We start from the raw sequence: 23,186 nt of genomic DNA, 5'->3' as shown, positions 1-23,186 counted from the left end.
CTGTGAAAGACATGACAAATAAACTTCAATTTTTTTCTTCTCAAAACTTGTGGCAGAGCTCAATGCCATGCCTACCATTCTGACCCTCCCTCTACTAATACCATGACAATCCAGACACTCACAGTTCCAAAGTCTTTAAAACCAAAACACAAGATCAGAGGAATGGAGCAGGAACAAGACACAATTAAAACAAGTTTAGCATTCTGAAACAAAAGCTAGATGACTAATTTACCCAATGTTAAGTCAACTAGCAGACGCTACTTAGTAATTAAGAGCACTGGTATCTTTCCTCGAGGCACTCATGGTCAGAGCTACAGGTTGTAAGTCAGTTACAAGACAGACAGGTGAGGCGCCTGTGTGCTGAACAGAGGACAAGGCTCAGGAATCCCTGGGTCACTCTATCCAGGGACTGGATGTGGGTCTTCAGTCTTGGCAGGAAACACTTTGCTGCTGGGCCACCTAACTGGTTCTCTCTTAATTCTTATTAAAAGTGTGTAGGTGTGTGTTGTGAACTACCTAATGTGGGCCCTGGGAACCAAACTTGGGTCCTCTGAAAGAACAGGAAATGTTCTTATTAACTCCTGAGCACTCTCTCCAGGTCCCTCTTATTTCTTAAAGCAAAATTAGGAAGAGTAAAAAAAAAAAAATCACATCATGGAAAAGTCATCTATCCTCCAAGATTTCTGTGCCATATGCACAACTCCTGTGTGTATATGTGTGTATCTTTATGTGCATCTTACCCCACATGAAATTAAACAGGACAACAGCACTTATCAAATTGCTGAAGAATAGAAACTTATTCTTTCAAAGGTCAAAGTTATTCATCATCAGGATCTTAAACTATAATCAAAAAACATGCAGGAGGTTATAAAACTCAAGTAGGTATAATCAAAATAAACTAAAAGTCTACTTTTTAAAAAATGCATATGGATAACTACCTATATCTAAACCCAGGGTCTATAAGATAACTGGTTCCACATTTTCATGCAAAAAGGAGTAAAATCAATAGTTCAGAAAGCAACATTAATAAGAACTATCACTCAAGTTATGAAATCTGGTGCCCTCAACAGTTAAACTATGGGACCTCCTCTGCTAAAACTTTTATGATTTACTATATAAAAGCCATTTTTAAGACTCTACATATTATAACACTCTCCTTTAGATGATTATTTTCCTGAGAAAGAAAATTAATGGAACCTGCTTATTATGAACTTAATAAATTCTTTTGTAAAAACATCTTTTATTTGGCAATATGCAAAAACTAGTTAATCTAATTTACTATAAATTCAGGTGATAATAAAGCTGAGAATTCAAAAGTTCCAACCCACATAAAGTGATTCAATGGAGAATATTTTCTTTTTTTTCCACAAATACAAATTTCAAATATCCAATAAGCTCACATTTAACTTCACAAGGTTTAATTCCATTGGTGCATAGCTCCTAATTCTTCACAAATGTCAAAGGTGACTTCGGAAGAACGAGGTTTCTTTTTTAAACTTTGAAAAAGTTTTTTTTAAAAAATCAGTTAGTTCCTTCAGTAATTTTGAAAAAACTAGAACAGGAGGTAGAATGCTGCAGATGGGGACCAGGAAGACTGCATGTGCCCATCAGTGGGGTCTGAGTGCCAGACATAACCATGCTTAATCCAGTTGCAGTGCTTGTAGAAACAGAACTGGCAATCTGTCAGAACAGAAATAAACAACTGAGGAGAGAGCACAGAATTCTTAAAGATATCATCTGTATAAAATATTACTACAAATAACAAACTTTACAATTCTTCTAAAAACAACACAACCCATTTACCAATATTTAAAGGCAACAATATTTACAACGGCTATAATGGGGGAAAAAAAGCTTTGGACTTAAAAAAATATAAAATCTGCTGGGCAGTGGTGGCACCTACTCCCAGCACTCGGGAGGCAGAGGCAGGCGGATCTCTGTGAGTTCGAGGCCAGCCTGGTCTACAAGAGCTAGTTCCAGGACAGGTTTCAAAACTACAGAGAAACCCTGTCTCAAAAAGAAGAAGAAAAAAAAATTATAATCTAACAAATACTTATCTGCATTGTGCTTATAATTTTGCACATCTATATTATTTTCATTTTCTTTTTAAAAAAAATTTGCCTCACATAGGGCCAAGCTGGTTTCAAACTTGTTACAGAGCTCAATAGCCAAGGCTGACCTTGAATTTCTGGTCCTATCTCTATTCCACTGCATGTTGGGATTATATAGATATGTCTGGTTAGCACAGTGCTGGGGATTGAACCCAAACCTTGAGCACATGAGACAAACACTTTATCAAATGAACTACATCTCGACTTTGCATGTACTTGTAAATATACTCATTTTTTGCTATAACTCTGTGAAGCGTCCAGTATGCCAGACGCTGAGCCTCTGACATTAATTTCACCCTCCCCATTACTTTAGGTTTCTTTTACAGTGAAAGTGAAACAGATCTTTATAGTAGGTAAACAGCAAAACAAGGTTTGGAAAACTTGGGTTTTTAAGAGTTCATGCACTTAGCTGTCACTTACACTGACATACATATGCGATTTTATATATAATTCAGTTCTCTGATGTATTATTGACCTCTTGTTTATAAAAACTCAGAAGCTTGCTAAGTGATGTATAGCTAAGACCTGACAGCCACTTGATTCCCTTACCCTTAGTAGCTGAGTTAATGATAATCTAATGAGAACACTTCCAGACTTGGTGATGTGACACTGTTAGAAATGTCTTCACTAATCATTCTAACACCCTCAAGGCAGACTGCTTAGGCACACTTAGTATTTGCACATGATTTTAGATTCCACAGAACCCTTAGTTGTAAAGGGTACATCCTACTCATCAAGCCAAGTGAAAAGAAACAAACCTTAGTCCAATGTTACTGGCACTTATCAAATAGAAACATAACGTTTATATTAATAAAGTGATAAGCCAGACCAAAGCATGCTTCTTTACTTATGAAAATTAGAATGTCTCAATTCCAGTAAATTTTCACATCCAATAAACTACATAGTAGGTATGCATCTAACTCACTAAAAGCAGGATCTTAGCTGGGTGTAAAGGCACGGGCCCAGTATGTGAGAGGCAGAGGCAAGTGGTTTCTGGGTTTGAGGTCAGCCTAGCCTATACAGTAGTTCTATGAAAGCCAAGGCTACACGGACTCTGCTGGAGGAAAAAACCAAGAATGGACCTTTTCAGTTGCTTTTATAAGTAAAAACAAAGTCAATTACCACTCCACATCTGAGTGAGTCCTTTAGTTTATTGAATTAACACCTACCGCTAAGGATGATGTGCTGGAGAGACGGCTCACGGCAAGTTTGCCACTACTGGGAGGACTCCTTCCCTCTGAGCTATGGGACGATGAGAGAGCCATCCGCAGAGCTCTCTTGGGAGTTTTGGAAAAAGAGAACGCTCTTGTAACCTGAAGTTTAGAAAGAGTTAATATTAATTAACTAGACAAACTTAAGATGGTTCACAAAAATTTCTCTACACACATACACACACACACACACACACACACACACACACAAACGACAAATATATCATTTCCACAAATAGGATGTGTTAGAATTCTCTTTGGCACAAGCAGCGGGAAAACGAAATATGCTCTAGCCTATTCCCTCTTGCACTTGGGAACACTGAAATCCAACGGAAGAGAGAGAGAAGCAAAAGGAAATAGCTAGCCTAAGAAACATGAAATTTAGGGTTTTGTTGGATTGTTTGTTTTTGTAGTGCTGGGATTGGACTCAGGATTTCTATGTGATAAAACAAAACAAAAAAAACACTCCTCACTAAGTTACACCCTCGGCTCAGACCCATCTCTACCCTGTCATAGTGTAGTTGTACATTACACTCCCCACTAAGTTACACCGTCAGCTCAGACCATCTCTACCCTGTCATAGTGTAGTTGTACATTACAGAATCACTTGAACCCAATCTGTTCAGCTCCTCTGAATCATGATCTAACTGGTTTACCTACTATGTTACATGTGTTAAGGAAGAGCATATATGAAAGTAGTGCAGCTTCCCTTTCAAAGGGAAACAAACCTTGTAAATAAAGCAGCAAACTATATAAGGCCATGTGGTGGTTTGAACAGGAATGGCCCCCACAGACCTAGGTGTTTGAATACCTGGCTTAGAGTGGCACTATTAGGAGGAAGAGTTTCACTGAAGGGGTGGGCTTTAAGGTTGCAGGTGCTCAAGCTACACTCAGTATGGGCACAGTTCACTTCCTGTTGCCTGTGGATCAAGATGTAGAATTCTCAACACTGTCTCCAGCACCATGTCTTCCTGAATGCTGCCTTGCTTCCCACCATGATGATAAAGGACTAAACTTCTGAAACTGTAAGCCAGTCCCAATTAGATGCTTCCCTTTATAAAAGTTGTAGATGGTGTCTCTCACAGCAATAGAAACCCTAAGACAGATTTCAAATGTTCCTTGGCTCTCTGAAACCCTACTTCTACTTTGGGGGTGGGGGGTGGCTATCTTCATAACACAGGCAGTCCTGGAACTCAAAAACCCATCTGCCTCTTCCTCCCATGCGTCTCACTTAAAGGCATGCACAAGCACACCCAGGTAATCTCTACATTTTAAAATCCCCATCCCAATCAATGTAAGCTGAAAACACAAATAGATCTTGTTTTCCGACTCAGTCATATGCTCTGGCTAAAAACTATTCTTGGCATTAGTTAAGATGAATGAACACATATTTCTACCTAAAACATCAGCACTACTTATCAACTCTAGTCTGATTCATGCAATAGCCACTACATCAAGAATGCCACAGCAAGTTCTAAGTACTGTGACAAAGATGCCACTGAACTTTATAAAAGCAAATCTGTGAATCATCTCCCAGGACTGTAGAGCAGTTCTGTTGTAGACTATTGAGTGTACATACATGTGTGTCTGCACATGCACACAGCAGGTCACAGGGCAATGCTGAGGAATATTACTTTAAGTGTGCAAATCTGTGTCACATTTGTTTTATGCTGTATCTGCTTATTTATGTAAACATGTGTTGCTATTTTACAAATCTGCCTAAGGCAGCCGACTGGTCTAATAAAAAGCCAAAAGGCCAATAGCTAGACAGTAGAGGAATAGGCAGTGCTGGCAGGCAGAAAGAATACACAGGAGGCGGAATCTAGAGAAAAAAGAGGAGAGAATGAGGGAGAAAGAGGGAGAAGCCCAGCTGCCAGTCAAACAGACACAGAATAGGTCATACAGAATTAAAAAAATAAATAAATAAAGTAAAAAGACCTAAGGCAAAATGTAGATGAAGAGAAACAGGTAAGTAAGTTGTGAGAGCTGGAGGGACAAGCATAAGATAGAGCGTAGTGGAACAAATATAAGCTAAGGCTGAGCATCCATAACTGCTAATAAGTCTGTGTCTTTATTTGGGAGCTGGTTGGTAGCCCAAAAGCAAGCCTGCTACAAGGCAACCCCTGATATGTAATCAGGTGCTTTCTAACTTTTCCTTTCTTTTAAGTTCTGGCATAGAACTACCAAGTAAGGCACACTGACTAACCACAAACCTCTGCCATCCCCCCGAACTATTATCAATGTCTCAATGCCCAGCCCCCTTGGGTCATAGAGACAGAGCTTGAGAGTTTACAACAGCTCTAGAATATTCTTCTATTGGTGTTGAAGTCAATATTAGCTTAACTTAATGTTAAATCACATTTTAGAGTTAAGTCTGGAATTTCACCAAACCCACCTTTTTTGAAGTCTTTTTTATTGCTCTAGATGCTCGACTTAATGTACTATCCATATCTTTTGTATTAACTTCAAAAGATTCTGGATCAGCCACATACATAAGATTCTCCTGTTGAAAAAATAATAATTTAAGTACAGAAAACAACTGTTTCCAAAATCAAACCATTAAGCATCGACATATATATGGTAACGTTTATAAATAAAGTTACTTCAGACTCAGCGGTAGCAGGTCCTGGATGTGATTCGTGTTGCCACCCCATCCCACTATCCCCAAAACTGTACTGTGCTTAACATGATATCTACCCTGAAATACGCTAACTTGAGGATAATGAAAAGTAATTGAGTAAATGAATAGTTTGCTGTGGACCACATTACATAACACAAATCAATAGAATATACATAATATAAAAACTTCCTAAACAACCTAAAACTAATGTTATGAATTTAGGAGTTAATGCTTAAATATAGTCTGCCACAAACCAATAATACATAAACTTTCATTAAGAGACTCTCACCCCTGACTTTCTTCCTCAGTTTGTTTCTGGAAGAAACCTAAGGCCCTACAGGAACAGCAGCTAGGAATCACAGTGTGTTGAACACTCTTGAAATTGTGCAAATATTCTGTGTAAATATGAGCCAAGTGCTCTTTTCTAAGAGGAGTGTTCCCAGACTATAGAGTACATCCCTCAAGGAACAAAAGCCTTCCTAGCATAATCTAAAAACCGTGGATCAAAATTAACTTTAAAACAAGAAAACCCGGGCTGGAGAGATAGCTCAGCGGTTAAGAGCACTGACTGCTCTTCCAGAAGACCTGGGTTCAATTCCAGCACCCACAGGGCAGCTCACAACTGTCTGAAAATGCAGTTCCACGAGATCTGACACCTTCACACCAATGCACATAAAATAAAGTTAAATAAATTATATAAAAAAAAACAAAAAACGAGAAAACCCTTTGTCAGAACATGGTCTAAGAATGGAGTCATGAGAGGGGAATTCTGAATGGTTGTGAGAACACGCCAAGAAAACAAGACAAGAGTCTTGTGACCTCAGTTTCTTCAAAGACAGAATTGTTTTGGGGTGTTTTCATGTTCCTCCCAGGTGTGGTAGACAAGAGAGTTTACTACGGATTACTCGCTACAACTATTTGGTTTTTTGTGTATATGTCTCTATGGAAAAATGTTTTTGCCACATTATAGTACAGTTTCCTCGGGGAACTCTTTTCTAAGTATGAACTGTACAAGGCTCTGAACAAAGCTGCTACTGCAGGAGGCTCCATTCTCCCAGGTTCTGCCACCTCTAGAGTATAGACAGCCCTTCTCCAAGTAATTACAAATATAACTATCCAGATTTTGTTTGGACTTTCAAAGGCAAGTTTATACTCCTATGATTTTCACTTTAAATTCATAAATCTAGACCAAAAAAAAAAAAAGGGCAAGAGACCTCATTCCCCAAGCACTGTAAATGAAGCCACCTCTTAACACCACCAGTCTGCAAGTACTAAGAATTGTACACCATCTTGTGAAAGCTATTTCTTCTGAAAGTTTCTCATATACAAAGTGGAGAAAACACCCAACATGTTTAGACCAAAGTACTTAGAAGAAGAAAGCCAGATAGTGCTCAGGAAAACTGACTGAAAAACCAAGCTACAAACTGAAAAGCACATCCTACAGTTACAAATGGCTATTTAAAATGAAACGAACCCCAAAATATAAGTGCCTATTTTACTCTCCACCATTAGCAGCCAAATGGCTTTATTTTGCTGAAGCTATTTTAGTTTCTTCATTAAAGTAATCACATTTGGGGTTGGAGATGTAGCTCAGCTCTTAAACCATACACAAAAGACCAGAGTGCAGTCTTTAGCACCCACATCAGGAGTATTAAATCTGCCTGCAACTCCAACAGATTGAGCACACTCTCTGTCACCCATGAATGGGTGCTCTCACATGCACATATCCCCACATACATATAATTAAGAAAGAAAGAAAGAAAGAAAGAAAGAAAGAAAGAAAGTCATTCTCCCGGCTCCAAACCCACTTTTCCCATTTGACACAACTGCTAAATGACAAGACGAATCCAATCCCCAATAGATAACAGTACCTGTAGATGTTTAGATCTGTAAGAAAGACACAATACAAATGACACACGTTTATTTTATTACTTATCCTGATTTTGTCATCATTTCCAATTTCTATTTTACATTCCTTATTAACATACATACACCTCATTGGTCAAACTTCTGCTCACCAAGTATTTCCCAATTAAGCACATATTTGTTTCTGAAATGGTTTCTCACCTTTTACACTTAACTCATACTTGTAATTAGGTGGAAAGGAATAGGAATACACATCTAATTTCTTAATAATTAACTAATTTTCATAGTACCATGGGGTAATAACTATAATTGAGGTTCTACACAGGTATGATAGTCTTATTTCAAAAACATCTACTCTGAAACTGAAGAAATGGCCCAGCAATTAATACTGGCTACTTTTTCAGAGGACCCAAGTACAATTCCAAAGGACCAGCTGGCATCTCACAGCCATCTATACTACAGTTCCTGGGGAGCCAATGCCATCGCTGGTCTCCTTCTGTACTGCACACATATAGAGTCCAGACATACAGGCAGACATCTGTGGAAATAGTTTCTCATCTACTCTTCCTATAGGCTCATATACAAACTTTTAGAACAGTGCAATAGTAATCTAATCACTATAGCTGATGTTTTAGAAGTACAATTTGGAGCCAGTGGGTAAAGGCCTTGTTTGGAAGTCTAATGTCTTTCTTCAGTCCGCAGGAGCACTGTGGTAGAAAGAGAGAGCTGACTTCCACAAGCTGTCCTCTGGGCTTCCTTCACAAGAGCACAGTGGCATACACAGCCCACTCTCCAAATGAACGAAGGTCATTTTAAAGCTTAAGCGTAATTTAGTATCTCATATGGTAGCATTACTACTAAACTTTCTAGGTGTCACTGTTTCCTCTTTAAAAATCATCCTAGGGATCAGTCCGTCAAATTCCAAAACTTCTCCATAGTACTTCAGAGACAGCAGAAATCTATAAACTAATTAAAGATGAATCAACACCTGCATATTAATGTTATCACTCATGGATTGCAGATTTCTGTTTCATTATTTTTTGTGCTGGATATTAAAAGCAGGCCTTGGAAATGTGATGCAAACACTCTACCACTGAATTATAATCGTAGACAAACACAAACTTCTTAAAAGAACTTCCATGTTTCTTAGAAGACTATTCCTACGTGTTTCCTAACAAGCTTTATTAGGACAGTTCATTTTCTATACTTTCTGACAACTGTCAGCATTTTAAAAACTGACACATGTATGAAGCATTATCTGTTCTGGAATTCACTCTGTAGACCAGGTTGGCCTCAAATTCACAGAGATCTGCCTGTCTCTGCCTCCCAAGTGCTGGGATTAAAGGTGTGAGCCACCAATGCCAGGCAACAAGAACGTTTGATAAGAATAAAGATACCTGAACCCTATAGTCAGCTATATAATCATCAATCATTGTTCTTGGCTTTAGTTTCACATTTTTTAAAAGTTTTCTTTCATCCATTTACAAATGGTTACAATAAATTAACAGCACATACAATAAAGTAACCATACTTATTTTACTCATTTAAGCAGCATCTAGCTGGGTGTGGCCATCCTAGCATGTGGACGGCTAAGGCAAGAGGACTGCTGAGTTTGAGAACTCCCTGGATTGCACACCCAAAAAAGGACACATTTGAGCAACAACAAAAAGAGCAAACTTCAGTTATTTAGGGTACCAGGAATAGAAAAACCTACTGATTCAAATAATTAGATTGCTTTTTTAAGAAATATCAGTTACATGTATATTTATACCTTTTGTACATACATATTTAGAAACATACTTCCTTCGACATAGCAAAATATTCTCAAATAAGACATGAACTGGGGGCTTTAAATTTTTCACTATGTGTGAAATCTTAAATGCAGGAAGGAGCTTAGAGCTGATGCCACTGAATCTTTGAATGTATAAGCAAAATTCTAAGGAAAAAAATTTCAGCAGACTGGAATAACTGTGTTTAAGTAGAAATCAGAACATAGGTAAATGTTTGCTGCCATCTTGTGGATAACTGCAATTTCTGAAATTGCCTGCATCTGCTGCTTGATTATCTTCCATCCAGTAAGTCAATAAAAATATTTTTAAAAATTCTCATTAGCTTTGCATTTTAGTATAATAGCTACACACCTTGAAAGGACTGCGTAAGCATCCTGTTTCCCAACAAGCCATATGCAAACTTCAACATCATTGTAAGGCATGTGTAACTATGGTAAATGTTATTCCACAGCAAGGTTCAAATCAACTCTTATTATTGATACTAAGCAGGATCTATCTATCTATCACAGCAACAAGATCCTATCCTGTATCATTTCTGCAGATCCTGTATGAAGATCTTCCAAAGGAATCGTAAATGCATCCAGCATCTACTAAAGACTCTCAGATTTCTGGCAATTCATTTACTTCCAGTCATCACACCCAGCTCTTTGTTGTAGTTTGTCTGCTATAAAGTTATTTTGTCTTAATGATGGTAACTATTTTAAGAGTTGCTATGAGAAAACTGGATTGGTAACTTGCCTTGATAGAAAAACAACACGCTACAACCTTCCACTGAAAGTAGGATGGCAACAAAACACTCTCCTTTAACTACCGCCAGGCATCCCTATTCCAACAATCTGAAATCCAAAACATTGCATAAAACAATGTGCACTTAGTGCTGAGCTCAGGAACAACTGATCTCAGAATTTCAGATTAGAGATACATCTGACCAAAATCTGCAAATGTTCTACAATATGAAAAACTAGCCAAAAGTGTGAGACACTTTTGGTTCCAAGCACTTTGAAAAAGGAATATTCTGCCTGTACTAAGCATTCCTAACAACACCAATGGAAACTTTGAGACAGGAAGTGAAAACTCAGTAGCTGAGATGGCTGAGCAAGAGGCACAGTGACAGGAAACAAGATCTTCCTCGGTGTTGATGGTGCCAGATGAGAAGGAACACTGTCTGCTTTAAACTTAACACAGGCAAGGTGCACCAAAGACGGCAGAAACTCAAGCTATTCTTTCTTCAACTTGAAGCAAAGTGGAACCATGCCTCTGACCTGGGCAAGAATTAAGTCCAAGCCTTGGACTTCAAAGTCACCAACAGGAACACCATGGTGAAACCAATGCTGGGCAAAGTCACAAAACCAGGGACTAAACTGCTAGAACCATGCCGACCAGCAGCAGGAAAACTGCTAGAACCATGCTGACCAGCAGCAGGAAGACTGCCTCTACCAGCAGGACGGTTAACTGGGATCTGGAATCATCTGAGAGGCGGACTCGAGAGGGTCTGTGGATCAGGACACCTGGCTGCTGTGGGTAGCACTGTGCTGCACCACTCTGATATCCAGACCCGTATAAAAGCAGGAAACCAAGCACAAGCGTTCATCACTCTCTGCCTCTTCACTGTGGAAGCAACGGAAACAGCCACTTGAAGCTCCCACTGCCATGACTCCCCACCATGATGCACTATACCCTGCAACTTTAAAAAAAAAAATTTAAAACAAGTGTTTTAAGGAAACTCAAGTTTCAAAAATACAAAGAAAAGATCCACCACTCAGCAGTGACACTTAACAGTGATGGAAACCCTTTTAAAAGTCACTGAGCAGAAACCATGCACTATGTTAAAAAGACAATAGAAAGCATCAGTGTCAGGCTAGGTCAAACGATAAAAATGAAACACTGAGCTCAAAGGCAGCACAGCCAAAGGAAACCAGAAGAAAAAAGGAGCAAAGAGAGCTTGCAGAGACTTTGGGCCAGCATTGAGCAAAGACGTTCAGTGATTTGATGGGGCTAGAGAGATGGCTTAGTGGTTACAAGCACCAGCTGCTCTTCCAAAGGACCTCAGTTTGATTCCTAACACGGTTCACAACCACCTGCAACTCCAGGGGATCCACTGGTCTCTTCTGGCCCCCATGAACACCAGGACACAAGCATACATGCAGACAAAACACCCATAAACACAAAATAGTAATATTTTTTAAAAAAAATTTAAAACATAAAGTTAGAAAATGACTTGCAAAATAGCTACATAATATTTTATATACACAAAATCACCTTAATGTCAATATTTTTAAATGTTCTATTAAAAGAAAAAGCATCTACAAAAAAAAAAAAAATCACACAGGGCAATATAAGTTCCCAGAGCCTCTCACGGAACTGCAGCCACAAGAGCTAGAAGGCTAAAGGGACATATGTGAGTCAGGGACTAAGATTATTTCATGTACTTAAAATTTTTAAAAACTCTCCCAAACAACGTCATTTAAATAAAACTAAAGGCTCTCTTGTATCCCTGATTGGCTTGTCATGGAGATGTGACACAGGTTGGAGAACTTACAGCATCTGCTTTACAAATGGTGTTGGCAACATGTCGGCACAGCATCTTCAGCCAGTCTGCTTTCGGAAGCTCCTCTGACGTCATCTGGAAGCTGAGCAGTACGTTGGCCTGCTCTGTTGGAGGCCTCACCAGCAAGGCAAAAGCATTATGGCAGTCTAGGGTGCCAGATGAACAGTGTTACTCCTTGATGTCTAGAAATTCTCATTTCCACAGACCACTAAAATCAGCTTTCTTTTCCCCCACCCCACTTTTAAAAAAGAACCAACAATAACCTGAAAACAAATAAAAAGTACTCTTTGTGACATTTAAATTCTTCAATAATAATTTAATAGATATAATCTTAGAATTCCAACATTTAAATTTCAAAATTAAAATGGTAACACAAACACTAAAAACTTACAAAAATCACATACAAAGTGTACAAATATTAAAGAGTAACTGCTTTGTAATGGAGATACTAAAATAATCAATTTTAAAAACACAGTGCCGAAAAAATTTGAAAAACCTGAAAACAAACAAACATTAAATTCCTACTAAAAAATATGTGGAAACGGGACTTGTGAGAAGACAGTTCTCTCCATCACACGGGTCTCTGGGTTCAAACTCAGGCTATCAAGCTTGATGGCAAGTGCCTACACCTGCTGAATCACCTCTCTACCTCCCTAGTCTAGATCGTAAAGACATCTCCCTGATCTATATCTGAACACGAACACTTTCACAACTACAGCTCCCCCAAACTCAAATAATTGTCTCATCATAGGCTCTAATAAACACACAGTTGAGCAACTAAAGATATGGCTCAGTGGGAGAGTGCTTGACTGGCAGGTGCAAGGCCCTGGGTCTCATCACCAGCAACACACAGGCCTTGCCGCTCAGAGCCGTGTAGCATTGAAATAGCTTAACGTTACTTAAATAACAAAAAAAGATGTTGCCTAAAATGTGACCATAAATAAACACGCAACACTAAGTGCTAGCTAAACAGATAACGCTACTTTGGATAAATGGTCATTTTGAGCATTTTCAGACCTACAGAAAAATCACTCAAATACTCAATACCAATAAGTTAGAAGGAAAAACTTTCGTTAGGCCAGTGCTGCAATATAAATCAGGAATGACACCCAAAAGCTGAGCCAAAGGCCTGTCTCCAGCTGGGACCCTGGCTCTGAGCTTCGCAGCTCCACTACGAGTCTCCAGCATGTGCTCTCAGACGGCAATGAAACTAAGAGAATGGACTGAAATCTCCAAAATTATCGGCCGAAATATCTTTATAAATACATTATCTCAGGAATTTTGTTGCAAAAGAGAAAGGTGGCACACATGCAATACACAGGTACACACACACAAATGTACACACACCTATTGAGATAAGGTCTCACCACATACCATAGCTGGCCAGGAATTCACTATGTAGACCAGGCTGGCTGCAAACTCAAAGATCTGCTTGCCTCTGCCTCCCCAGTGCTGGTATTAAAGTGAGGGGCCATACTCACCTTTCCCATGTGTATGAGTCCATTTATCTGACCCAATGACAGCCAAGCTTACCAGTTACTGTGGGCTATTTATTTCACATACAACTACTCTTTAACCTCTACCTTTTCTAAAAGAAAATTGTGTGGGTGTCTGTTCCGTGCACACTCACTTGCCAGACTATGTGTGCTTTAGTGGACGATTTGTGGGAGTTCTTTTCTTCACCATGTGAGTCCCAGGGCCTGAGTTCATGCCAGTCTTGGCAGCAAGCTCTTTCTATATCAAGTCATCGTGCCATTACTACCACAACTCCCTTCCCAAATAAGCATCTTAAAGATATCCCTGGGACTGGAAAGATGGCTCAGTGTCTAGGATCACTGGCTGCTCTTCCAGAGGACATGGGTTCATTCTCGGTCCCCATCTTAACTCCAGTCCTAGGAATCTGGTGCCTTCTTTTGGCCTCTGTGGGCACTGAATGAATGTAGTGCTTAGACATGCAGACAAAACATCCACACGTTATTTTTTTAATAGGGGAAGGAAAAGAAGAAAAGAGATTCCTAAATGCACCATTGGCAAGAAAAAAAAGACATTAAAATATATGGAGCAAACAAGACCAGTGATTATGCAGAATGACTAGTAAGTTTTGATGTGGGAATAAGACAAACTAAGGTGCTATTTAGCTGTGCACCTTATTAATGCCAACCATTTAAAAGTCCTTTGACTCTTAGAGGCAGGTTGAAACAATAAAAACATCAAGTCTGTACCTAGAGAAGGAGTTAAGAGAGATGTATAAGAACGATTACTTTAGGACACATTATAGTTGAACCACACATGGAAAGATAGTCTATCCATTTAAAAAGCAGTAACAGCTGGGCAGTGGTGGTGTACGCCTTTAATCCCAGAACTCAGGAGGTTGCGGCAGGAGGATCTCTGAGTTCGAGGCCAGCCTGAACTACAAGAGCTAGTTCCAGGACAAGTCCCAAAGCTACAGAGAAACCCTATCTGGAAAAACCAAAGCAACAACAACAAAAAAATTACTAACAGTAGCAAAACTAAAAGCTTCAATGAGGACAAGCTTACCTTCCGTCTCTCTGATGTCCAACACCTTCTTAATCTGTGAAAGAGGCATTAGATGAATATGCTTAAGAGAAGCTGGCGGTCGGGTGCGGTCATGAGGACTTCTAAAAGTACCGATAACCTTATGCCGTTTTCTCGCTATCTGATTGCAGAGGGAAAGTCATAATCATTATTGTGATAAAACCAAAAGTTCGCACATTTAAAAATAACAGCACTAATCACAAAAATCTATATGCAACTAATCTGATGATTAGCCATTCCAGTTACTATGCGATAAAAGCGAGAGACCATGACAAAAAGCACACATGTAATTGTATAGCCAGATGCTCATGTCTGTATTAGGGAATGTTCAGTCAGAATAACAGGCCTAGGGATGGGGGGTGTGAAAAGCCCAAGGGCATGGAAAGACTAAGAAGCACAGCAAGACACGAACAATGGCAGGAGTCTTGAACAAAAGCCAGGAACCTCAGATGGAGAGTAGTTGTTCTGAGACAGCTGCCCTGGCTTCAAAGGTGCTAACTGTAGTTTAAGGGGAGTATCTGAAATATCTCCCAGTGACAGAATAACACAGAGGAAGTATGAGACAGCTCCTAGTCTCGTGACTGCTTACATAAACTGACAAAGTAATTAAGCATACATTCAACACCTGAAAGCCCACTCTAAGGAGGCTAAGTGCAGGAGGAGACCTTCAGTTTGAGGCCAGCTTGAGCTGCACAATAAGACTGACTCAAAAAAAATAACAACAACAACACACACACACAAAGCAATAGAGATTATAAAGTCAAAGTGCTGTATGAGGCTATAACTTTACCTTAACTGGATACGCAAAAGGAAGAGATAGGTAACTGGAGAAGAGCAAAATCAGAAAGATCCTGTGATTCGTGATATAATGAGATTTTGCCAAAAGAAAAAGAAAAAAAGAAAAGAAAGAAAAGAAAAATCTCCTTTGCAGTAAAACAGATTTTGCTGAAAGGAATTAACATAAAATGCATGCAAATATTTACTTGAATTGAGACTGACCATCATGATTAAGACAGATATGTTTAAAAATACATTATGTGGTATTGGGCTAATGAATAAGATGAGCAGCAAGACAGCATATCACATCCCCACTAAGCACATATGCAAATGTCTATTCTATACATCACGTAACTATACCAAATATTAATGGTTCACTTCCATGGGCATAGTGAAAGTAAGCAACATATACTCTAATTCCTCCGCAATGAATGGACATGCTTTTTATTTGGCTAACCAATATATACCACTATTTTTGAAAAAGAAAACCAGAAGAGCATGAAAATCGATGACACAAACATTAATAAGTCAAGGATGATTTGAAAAAACTAAAACATAGATAAAATACTCAAACGGAAAATAAATCCTTAAATCTAGATTTAGTTTAACATTAAACATCCGTCATATTAAAGACAGTATAGGTTTTACTGATATTTAACTGTTCCTAATATATAATAGTGATTGCTCTAGGTATTTGTTATATACTATCAGAACATTAAAAATAACTTTTTGTCTCAAATTTGCTAAAAGGTCTATTTTTCTTTTTATTTTTTTCCGAAACAAGATTTCTTTGTGTAGCCCTGACTGTCCTGGAATTAGCTCTGTAGAACAGGCTAGCCTCTAACTCACAGAGACCCACCTGCCTCTGCCACCAGAGTGTTGAGATTAGTGTCATGAGTCATCACTGCCCAGCTGAATTCTATTTTTCTTAAGTGAGCTAAAGAATAAAGGTCTAGCCAGGCAGTGATGGTGCATGCCTTTAATCCCAGCACTAAGGAGGCAGAGGCAGATCAATCTCTGAGTTCGAGGCCAGCCTGTTCTACCGAGCTAGTTCCAAGACAGCCAGGGCTACACAAAGAACCATCTTAAAAAACAAAAACAAAACAAGGGTCTATCTGGAAGCTTGAATATTGATATCCAAATTTAATATTAGAAATACAGCAACTCAACAGACATAGTGACATATGCCTGTAACCTCAGCACTTGAGAAGGTTAGGTACCTCAAACCAGCCTGGAAGACTATCTAAAGCAGCTGGGCTGTGGGTACACATACCAGCAATAAATGAGCTGAAGAGGAAGGGGCAAAAGGATTACAAGACCAGTCCTTACCAGACTCAAAATGAAAGACAATAAGAAGAGACAAAAGTTTCTATTCAAACAACTGAGATAATATCTAAGAGGATGTACTAGGTCTATGCCAACTTGAAACAAGTTAGAGGCAAAGAGGAGGGGCCCTCAGTTGAGAAAAATGCCTCTATAAGATCTGGCTAGTGCAAGCCTGTAGAGCATTTTCTTAATTTATGAACGATGTGGGAGGGCCCAGTCCATTGTGGGTGGGGCTATCCCTGGGCTGATGATCCTGGGAACTATAAGAAAGCAAGCCATTACGTAGCACCACTCCACGACCTCTGCATCAGCTCCTGCCTCCAGCTTCCTGCCCTGACTTCCTTTGATGATGAATAGTGAAGTGAAAGGGTGAGCCAAATAAACCCTTTCCTCCCTGAGTTCTTTTGTTCATGGTGTTTGACCACAGCAATATTAACCCTACGACAAGGGAGGGCGCCATTAGGGTGAATTGAGAGACCAGGGCCTGAAAAGGTACAGGGATTGCTCACAGCAGAATTAAAGTAGAAGGGAAGCCAGTGGGCCAATTATGGTAAAATATGAAGGGGCCATAAAAATAAAAAAAAAAAAAATCAAATCACTGCTCTACTAAAAGCAAAGATAAACTCCACAACAAAACTCTAAGGAAATCAAAATAACTAAACCTAACAGAAGGGAGCCAGGAGACCTAGAGATTTCAATATGAAAAACCTAAAAAAGTCTTAACAAAAACAGCCAAAAGGAAATATAGTTCAATTGTATACAGTTAAGCCCCTGCTAATGCAAATTCAGGTAAAACAGGATTACAGATGACTCCTGGTCTTGTTCTCAAAAGCAGAGCAGGCTGAGGCTCTGACTGCAGGGGTCAGGCAGTCCCCAGACACCCACTGCATGACATTTATGATTTTTTTTCACTCCAGGATATGGTCGATTGTGTATCATATTATCACTATCTCGTGCTTTTTCTAACATTACTAGTCAAACAAAAGTACCACTACTTAACCTCTAAGTACAGAACCCTTTAACAGAGGCAGGTCTTGAGATTTTACTGCACCTAGAGCTGCTCTGTGCATACATGCCTTGGTCTCTAAGATTGGCCTGTGTTTTATATTTTAAATAATGGACATGATGTAAGAGGTAGCTCTTTAAGGGAAGCAACACAGAAAAGGGATAAAGGAATGGATAGACTTTAAAGAAAAAGGAAAGCCAGTAGTCACTTTGATGAGGGCAACAGAAAGTTACCCAGTTAGAAACATGTCAAATGAGTTTTCTTGTTAATTTCTTTTTCACCCAATGAACACCTTTATGTTTCTGAAATAAAGGAAGCTGAATTCCTTTCTAACTGTGCCAAATAGTTTTGTATCATTTGACACAAACTAAAATCATCTGAGAGAAAAGAATCCGAATTAAGAAAACACATCCACAAGATTGGGTTTACAGCGAGTATGTTGGGCATTTTCTCAACTGATGTGTGAGGGCCCAGCCCATTGTGAGTGGTGCCATCCTTGGAGAAAGCAGGCTGAGCAAACACGAGGAGCAGTCCTCCATGGCCTCTGCATCAGCTCTTGATTCCATGTTCCTGTCCTGACCTCCTTCGATGACGACCAGTGATGTGTAAGTGCAAGCCAAATAATCCCTTTCCTACCCTAGCTGCTCTCAGCATGGTATTTCATTACAATAACTAAGATACTTCCCCTCATTAAATTGGTTATTTAAAAAGAAATGTTAAAAGAAGGGAAAGAAGCTTAAAAAGTACATAAACTCAATTATCTGCTTTGGGGGTGTTATGAAAAAAAATACCGACTACAGTCAGGTTAGTTTTGGAATTAAAATTATTACATCCCATCAATAAAACCTTCTAACTGTAAAGAATCACTTGGCATAGTGGCTCATGCTTGTCATCCCAGCTGACTTGGAAGGACTGCCCCAGGTTCAAGGCCAGCTTGGGCTACAAAGTGAGATGCTATCAAAGCAGAAAAAAGAAATCAAGAGATTCACAGTACTAAGTTATCAAGTTAGCTTTTCAACTGATTTCATCTTGACTGCAAAGGTGAACTTACATTTAATTAAAACAAAGACAAAAACTCAGTTAATTTGTAGATCCTGTATAAATATACATAAAAACACAAGGCTCCCAAACTTATAATTTAAGCACTTATCAATAAGGAATTTTGACTTAAGATATGACATACGGAAATTTACCAAACTTAATATTTTAGACTTTCTCCCAAAAGCATTCCACTGAATGAAATCAGCAACTGATTTTAATATCTTTGGCAAATAACTAAATGTACCTCAAATTTCTTTACTGTACTCTAGTCAAAGTTAGATTTTAAACAGGGAAAAGACAAAATACCTCAGTGTTAAAGTACACTGAGTAAAAATTTACCTCGAGGCAGTCATTGAAGAGGAAGAGAGTGACCTGCTCTCCTCGGTCACAGGGGTACTCGCCTAAAGAAACTGTTTCCACTCTTTGTACTAAGCTTCGATGAGAAGATAATAGATTAGCCTGTGAACACAGATAAAAGTGGTCAAATGTTATCAAGTAACTTTTACAAGTTGTCGTTCAAAAGTGGTACTAAGACTGCTAAAATATTTTTAAAGATCTGTTTCTATTATTCTTATTTATGTATACATGTCTCTTTGAGTTATATGCTGTGTGTTTAAAGGAACCCTCAGAACCCAGGCGCTGACTTCCCTGTAGCTAGATTATAGGTTATGAGTCACCTGACATGGGTGATGAGAACTGTACTCAGGTCCTTTTCAAGAGCAGCAAGTGTTCTCCACCCCCACGGCATCTCTCCAGCCTGAGACTATGTATACAGAAACTATAGAAACCTCATTAAAGCTCAGCTAGTATAGTTGCTTGTTGTCAAGTCTAATCACCTGAGTTTAGTACCCAGTCCCACACAATGGAAGGAGGGAATGGACTCCAAAAGTCTGTCCTCTTGTACAAGTACACCGTACATGGCATGTAGCTACACACACACACAAATAAATGTAATTCAAATCAACAACAACAAAAGAAACCTCATTAAAGCAATAAATAAAATGGTAATCATCAAAAAAAAATACTTACTGGGCATCCATCTACTTCATAAACTACATCAAAAATTTGTTTCTGTGCTTCTGTTTTTCTCTTATCCTCATTGATATGCCTGAAATATTAATGTTTATTCTGTAAAACTTCGATTAAGATGAACATGAAATCAGCATATGAATATATTTCAAGTCACAAAGTCTGACTTTCATGTCTTAACTTTGATACATGATGAATCAGACAAACATTCCTTCAAAACATTCTATGGATATTAAAAAATATTCCACAGATCTTTCAGAAATGTTATGTTTCACTGAAAATATTTTACTCATTTAGTCAATAAACACCTTCTAAGATACAGTTAGCTTGCATATTTGATGATAACAAAATTCTGAGTTTGAAACACACTTCAGTTCAGCTTTACGCTTCATTCTCACATCACATTGCAGCTACTCTCCTGCGAAGAACACCACACTTGTACAGAGAACGCTGAGCCCCTTTCGAAAGCCTTTCACCTTTGGGCCCCAAACTAAAATCCATTAAAACAAAGAATTATTAGAGAACGCATAATGATAAAAAGTCCTACACTTACTGGACTAGTCCAGCAACTGTGTCCTATTAGACACTCGAGAGTTTACATGACTACACGAGGATGGGAGCCTTCACTGAGAGCTCACGGTCAGTGTGGAAAACCTGTCCTGGAGGACAGAAATGTCGCTGTCGGTAGGAAACTCCACAGCAAGAAAGCTTCCATCTGGAGCTCACATCTTGCTCAACATCAGCAGGGAGTCTTGAGAATATTTTAAGTCATGAAGAAAAACGTATATGGACTCAGGATCTTGGTCAACAGAACATTCATGAAACTATGAATTTAAGGAATGTTTAAAGGCATCTCTTCACTGCATGAAGTTTAATTAATATGAAAAAAATCATTCAAGTAAATAAGTATAAAACATAGTAATACAAAAAAGAAAGGACCTATGGATACAAGGTTTACAAAAATATATCTTTGTAAATGAGAATTTAAATGAAATCAGAAAATTCAATGGACAAAACCATATGCATGTGAATGGCACGAAAAAGCCTTTCTCTAGGGTCCAAGAAGAAAAAGTCTATCTGTACATTAATAGCTATTTTCTTCTAGACCAGTACTATCTCTTTATATACAATTAATGTCAGAAGTAAGTAGTCTGATCAGTACTATCATTTTAACTATAACCAAACTACTAGAAGAATAATTTAGGTATTTTACAAAAGTTATTTATTGATACTCTTCTAGTTATGACAAAGATATCACTACCAGTCTAAATCTAATAATAAAAACATGGAATCAGCAAGCAAGATGGACCTATGGGTAAAAGCACTTAAAACATGCAAGCCTGACAACCCTGAGTTCAATCCCAGAACCCACGTAAAAGGGAAAGGACCTCTGACCTCCTCATGTGCTCACATGCTCATCATAGTCTCTCTCAGTCTCTCTCCTTTCTCTCTCTCTCTCTCTCTCTCTCTCTCTCTCTCTCTCTCTCTCTCTCTCACACACACACACACACACACACACACACACACAAATACAAACAACATTTTAAAGTAAAATTTAAATTGCTTACGTCATTACTTCTTTTAGTGATCCAATAGCTTTTTCTAAAGTGCTTTTGTCAGGGTTTTCGTCAGCTGTATGCTTCTTAAGATCTGTAATAATAACATGGCTTTTTCTATGACTAAAGTAAGTACAGTGGTTTTCCACCTACACCTTAAAAGTACATCATCTTGATGCAGGTTAACTATTTATATACGTAACACCTGTATTGAAAAGAAGTTTGTTGCCAGGAATGTCAGAGCAGATCTCTAATCCCTATTACCTAAGGAGTTGGAGATAAAAGGACTGTAAGTGTGGAACAAAACTTGGCTGCACAGAATTATACTATTCAAAACAACCAAGGTTGAAGTTTTGCTTAATATGTGTAAGCTCATGAGTTTATTCCTTAGCATGATGGCGCATGCCTAGAATCCCAGCACTTGAAAGGCAGGGATGGAAAAATAATACTGTAGGCCACCTACGAATATACCTAATTAGAGATGCCACATTTGTGTTGATATTTAAGAACCCACTAACTGCCATAATTACATTTAACCTAAAATTATTATTCAGCATAAAACCTGTTCTAGATATAATTTAAATAACTTAAAAGCGTAACTTAAATGTGATAAATAATTGTGAGTTCCAGGATAACCAGGGTTATTTAATAAAACAATGAGAGGCTGGAGAGGTGGCTCAGTGGCTATGAGCACACATTGCTTTAGCAGAGGGCCTAAGTTCAGTGCCCAGCACCCAAACTGAGATGATCACACCTACATCTCCAGCTCCATGGGATCTGACGCGCTCTTCTGGGCTCTCTGGGCACACAAACTCACATGTGTACCATCACCAACAACACTCAGGCATATAATTAATATTTTTTTAAACGATCAACAAAGTTTTAACCTAAATCCTCTAAACACTATCTTCTTCCATTAATGTCTCTAAACTATTTTACTAATGAAATTTTCAGAATATGTAGCACTGATTTTTTTTTAATATTGCTTTGTCTCCCAGTCACAATTAGAGACTCCTAGGTTTCTCAAGCTACAATGCTGAATGATCCTGTTATCTCAATACACATTCTTTTTCAATTTCCTATGGGGACACATGGCCCCATCACAGAGAACATTTGTGCTATTGTAAAGGTTCCTTTTTAACATGCTAACTCTGTTCTCCAGGTTCTTTTGATGGTGGTGGAGAGGAGAGAGTGTGAGTGAATGGTGTTTGTTCTTCCTTTGTTAATTTTATACAGGGTCACTCTAAGTCTACCAGGCTGACCTCGAACTCACAGAAATCTGTCTGCCTCCCAAGTGCTGGGATTAAAGGTGTACACCACTATGCCTGGCTCTTCTCAGGTTCCTTACTATGTTCCAATACTTGACAGTCTTACCCATTTAACACCACATCCAACTAATGTTTATGTGGAAGAATCCAAAAAGGCTTAGAAGTTCATTTTTAGTGTTGACAACATCTGATAAACTTCTATTTAACAAAAAGTCTTACTGAGAGGCAGACATTGGCTCCCATGTATAATCCCAGCACTCGTAGGCTGCCTGGAGGAATGCCTGGAGGTAAGACTGGCCTAGGCTAAGGTAAGACACTGTCTCAAATAAGTAATAAATAAAATTAAGAGAGGATAAGTATCTAATGAAATAATTTAATTATGCAAATTTGATTTAAAAAAGATCAGCTTAGAAAACCAAAAAGTTGGATTATTATAACACTCAACATAATCTAGACAATAGGATAGGATTAAAGCATGGGG

General features: G+C 38.6%; 1 protein-coding gene across 4 annotated transcripts in view; it reads right to left on the bottom strand.

Annotated features, from left to right (window-relative positions):
• Ect2 (epithelial cell transforming 2) overlaps positions 1-23,186 on the bottom strand; it is a 56,152-nt gene that overhangs the window by 1,233 nt on the left and 31,733 nt on the right. For all 4 annotated transcript variants that reach the window (XM_041659453.1, XM_041659455.1, XM_041659452.1 and 1 more), the window contains 7 exons: positions 21,450-21,531; positions 19,882-19,960; positions 19,192-19,311; positions 14,685-14,823; positions 12,138-12,292; positions 5,718-5,825; positions 3,281-3,424 (listed from right to left, as the gene is read on the bottom strand). In XM_041659453.1, coding sequence (XP_041515387.1) covers positions 3,281-3,424; positions 5,718-5,825; positions 12,138-12,292; positions 14,685-14,823; positions 19,192-19,311; positions 19,882-19,960; positions 21,450-21,531 — 827 coding nt within the window. The remainder of the gene's footprint in view (positions 1-3,280; positions 3,425-5,717; positions 5,826-12,137; positions 12,293-14,684; positions 14,824-19,191; positions 19,312-19,881; positions 19,961-21,449; positions 21,532-23,186) is intronic.

This window comes from Microtus oregoni, unplaced genomic scaffold (assembly GCF_018167655.1).
Source record: "Microtus oregoni isolate MIOR12 unplaced genomic scaffold, Mior012 000010F_ref0000083, whole genome shotgun sequence".
In the NCBI taxonomy this organism is placed as follows: Eukaryota; Metazoa; Chordata; class Mammalia; order Rodentia; family Cricetidae; genus Microtus; species Microtus oregoni.
This window is presented reverse-complemented; position numbering and strand designations above follow the sequence as displayed.